Here is a 4,444-nt window from a genome sequence, read left to right on the forward strand (position 1 = left end):
GCACATCAGTACAGGTTTCACAGTACAACATCCTCTACGCGAAGAGAGAGAGAGAGAAAATCTTCCATTAACAGTCTCAGAGCTAGGGTATCCATCAATAGTTTTGTCTCACACCCAGATAAATGTGGTCCTCGTAAAGCCTTAGCTTTATTCCTAGCAGCAACTGTAGCACGAAGAATATCTTTTGGGGATTACTGAATTAATCTCAATTTAGAGTGTGGTGGTACAGTAATATTATTGTATCACATTATGCAGTACGGGCGCATGCAAGAAAAGCAAAGCCTTTCTGGAGAAACTGAATTCCCACTCGCCTCACTTCTTCCCTTAACACCCACATAGGCAGGCGATGGTATGCAGCAAATTTGGCCCCACCCCACAGCTCTGTTCGTTGGAGCTCTGCCAACGTAAAGAAGGTGCCAAGCTCGAGTCACTCAGAGGCTCTTCCCTGTCAGGCTTTCCTGCCCTAAGAAGAGCAGTACAAAGCTGTGGAACTATTACTGCTGTCACAGGACATTGCACCCCTTTGCAGCTGACAGAAGAATTTGTCGTTCCAAACAAGCTTTTTAGACAGTCATTTGAACTGTAGAGACCTTTTCCTCTGAAATCCTAAAGCTCTAGATAGATGTTTCCTCCAACTCAAAAGCGAACGTTCACTGTGTTGTGACAAACAAAATTTTGGAGCAAACGGCATCACTGCTGCTTGAATGTACTGGAAACGTAGATACTATAGCCTGAAGCAAAAGTTCCCTCATGCTTAGAAACTACTGTTCAAGTGGGAATATTTTTGCATTATTGCCATTCAAAAACTGCAGTAGTCATCGTTCAATTGAGCCTGGGCAGGATTGTGTTTCTACTGAAGACAATGAGAATTTTGCCAGTAGGAGTGGGCTGTAAAGCCATCATATCTGAATAAAATATGCATTTGGTTATTGCATGTTTAGACACAAATATGACTCACACAGCAAAGAAAAATTCACGTACAGATCAGACACCATCAGTGCTTCACCTAGGGAAAGCCTCGGCCTCTTTATTCAAAGCTTCTATGTAAAAGACAACACAATAAAGCAAATTTACAGTACATTTGGCAGCTACAGCCACAGTGAAGTATCTTGCAGCAGATATTCCGTAACATTTTATTGTATTCATTCGACAAAGAAAAGAAGAAAATACCATAGTCTAGCCTGGCCTGGCCTGTCTAATCCTGATTAGTAGACGTTTGGAAACAATTTCTTGTGAAAAGCTTTAAAAACTATCAGCAGATGCATCTTGGTGGCATTTTAAGGGGCCTGCAAATGCTTGAAATGGCTCCCAACTGCCATGAAATAGGCCTGTGGCACTCTGACATCATAGGTTACCCACAGGCAGGCAAATATTTGGCTTCTCTCCTTTCTGGCAAAAATAGAAACGTTTCTATCTGTCTTGCTTTCCTTCTTTTCTTGTTTACTGATGCACAAAGGGAAGTAACTGCACTGTGACCAAGGAGGGGCGGAGAGCTCTTTTTGGGTTCATGCCTATTCTATCAAGAAGAACTGGAGATACAGTTACCGCTATTTCCTGCTATAAGTAACAAATTAAAAGGCATTACTGCTGCTGCGTTCCTTAGAATCTGGCGGGAAAGAAAAAAAACTGTTCTGCTATTGCAGGGCTTACATTTATTCTGAGTTAGAAAGACACCAATATACCCAGCAAACAAAGGGTTTAGAAACAAGCATAGGAAGAAACTGACTGAGAAAATAGGTCCCAAATGGTGTATTCAGTGTGGTGGTGGTGGGAATTTAGTGGAGAAACACAACTCTTGTTCAAGTGCTGACGATATATCCTTAGGTATCATTCAGATTGGAGCTAAGACCTTCAAGCTCATGGCTAAATTCAGCTTTCACATACACCCCTGCAAACCCACTGATATCAATGGGGAGGCATGGCTGGCTATCAGGAAGAGAAGAATTTTTCCCTTTCCCTGGCTACCAAAGGCTTTTTGGAAGAGGATGGGGGAAGATCCAGTACATTATATTCCATCACTCCTTTCCAAATAAGCAAAGGCAGCTGCCCAAATGACTTCAGCCAATTCTAAAAGTGTTCAGCTGTGCCTCTAAAGAAAGGCCTGTGGTCTGGGGTTGGAAAGAAACAAAGTGGGGTCAAGCAGAGGACATGTCAAGAGTTTCTGTGCACTGTGGCTAATCCAGTATCATATGGTACATTTACAGTTTAGTTTGGATCACAGGCTCCGTAGCACAAATGTGAACACTGGGCAGGCAGAACCAAGAAAGAGGAAGCTCCCTGCTGGAGTTGTCTTCATGAAACTTGATGTTCAAGTAAAAATCACCTGTATAGAGAAAGAGCAGGGCTCCAAAACACACAGAATTTTTGGTTGGTTTCACCTGAAAGAGAAAGGGTGGAAGTTAGCTGAATAAAACAAATTTGGTAAATAATAAATAATAGTAATACTTTGCCATTCTATAACTTCTTCCATCTAAGGACCCCAACGTGCTCTAGAAATGTCCGTGAATTAAACCTCACAAACCCCCTTCACCTCCACCCCAAGAAAGTAAATGTTGCTATCCCCTTTTTACTGATGGTAACACTGATGTAATGAGTATGAAGTTAAATGAGTTTTCCCCAAGCCCTGCAGCATGTCTCTGGCAGAGCTCTGACTAGAACACAGATTCTCTTGAATCTACCAGAATGTAGCTGTCTTTGGCAGAAGCCATCAGAGGTTTCCAGAACACCCAGGAACATGTAACTCTTAACCCTTATTTAGCAACTTGTGTATTAAAAGACTGGTTCTTAGATTTTCACACCTATTAAACACCTTGCTAAACACCATGTAACCACTTGGCAATAGCTAAATTCATCCCCATGAAGTAGCATTTATTGTAATTCTGTCCAAATACGCAGCACACTTCACCATCATTGGGCTAAATGAGTTTAGTGGGAGACATCCCAGTAAGACAGCCATCCTAAATTAGCACATCCCAATTAAGTATAGTATATTGAAGTATTATTTCACGTTTATATAGAGCCTTTCATCACACAGCAATTCAAATGATATATACACACACACAAACTCAACAAAGCACTTAAATATGCACTTCACTTTAATTATGTGAATAATCCTATCCCTATTCAGCAAAGCATTTAAGCACAGGCTTAAATTTAAGCTCATGAATAGTGACAGTGACTGCAAGCGGGGCCTCTTACATACCTAAAATTAACTACGTGCTTTGCTGAACTGGGCTGATATTAGTCACATGCTTTGCTCAATTGGAGCCATAAAGGCTGAGCAGATGTCACTGAAACTTCTCCACAAATTTCACCTCTGTTTCAAAAAGTTGAAGGAAACTGAATGGGGAGGTCCAGAAAGAAATGTTACTTGCCAATGAATGTTGTTCTGCAGCAAACTGATCCTGCAGGATGCTGAGTGCCGCCAAGACATGCTGAAATTAATTGGGGGTGGAAGTTTATCAGCATCTTGCAGGATCAGGCCTATGCAAAGCCATTCTATAGGAGTCATGTGACAGGGTATATGATTTAGGGAGGGATCTGCAGAGGCAGTGTTACAGAAAGGATGCAACACTAAGCATGGTGATCCTCATCACTCCCAATACAATACAAGGGAAATAGAGACCTGAACAAATGCTCAAGTAAAAAAGAAAAATATTTTCATTATTATTACTTTTCTTTTAAAGTGAACTTAGTGTTTGTGAAAGGTGCAATATATACAGCAAGTGAGAACACAACCCTCTGTTTAACCACACATTTGAGATAACACAGGTAAGCTACCGTGCCAACTTGCCCTTGCTGCCTGCTGTCATCTAGGGGTCAGAGTGGAAATACAGTTTCCTGTCCTAGTCAGTGGTTGGCCTCTTGCTATTAAAGGCAACATTTGTGCTGGTAGGTTTTGTAAAGTAGATATTTGATGGCTATGAACTTATTAATAGTATTTATTTATACTGCTGTCGTATTTAGAGGTCCCAATCAGGAACTCAGCCTCCATTGTGGTATACACTGTGCAGATATATGGAAGATGGGCTCTGCCCCAAAGATTTTACAGTTTTACTTAAACTACACTGATGCTCCTCACTTGTTTCACATGGGACACTGAGGAGCTGTCAAAGAGTTGCTGATCGTTATTCCTGGGCTGATTCAAAATAACTGTCAACTACAATGAAATATTTTTTCCCCATTACCAATCCCCTAGCCCAGGGGTAGTCCATTATTTTTTGTCAAGGTCCAAATCCTTGGTCAAAGTATAGTCAAGGTCCAGGCTCCAGAGAAATTAATAATAAATAAATAAAAAGATTCTGGAGTCCGGTCAAAAGTGTCTGGTGGTCTGGATTTGCCCTCAGTCTGCTTATTGACTACCTCTGTCCTAAGCCATCTAGTAAAAACACATTCAAACACACACACACACACACACACACACACACACACACACACACACACA

The 4,444-nt window shown here is 41.3% G+C and overlaps 1 protein-coding gene across 1 annotated transcript in view; it reads right to left on the reverse strand.

Moving 5' to 3' along the window:
• Nucleotides 1-994: 994 nt before the first annotated feature.
• Nucleotides 995-4,444, reverse strand: part of TRAPPC9 (trafficking protein particle complex 9) — an 848,931-nt gene continuing 845,481 nt past the window's right edge. Inside the window, exon 23 of the mRNA XM_026646706.1 lies at nucleotides 995-2,378. Coding sequence (XP_026502491.1) covers nucleotides 2,199-2,378 — 180 coding nt within the window. The 3' untranslated portion in view covers nucleotides 995-2,198. The remainder of the gene's footprint in view (nucleotides 2,379-4,444) is intronic.

The sequence above is a fragment of the Terrapene carolina genome, unplaced genomic scaffold (assembly GCF_002925995.2).
Source record: "Terrapene carolina triunguis isolate 2854851 unplaced genomic scaffold, T_m_triunguis-2.0 Scaffold58, whole genome shotgun sequence".
In the NCBI taxonomy this organism is placed as follows: Eukaryota; Metazoa; Chordata; order Testudines; family Emydidae; genus Terrapene; species Terrapene triunguis.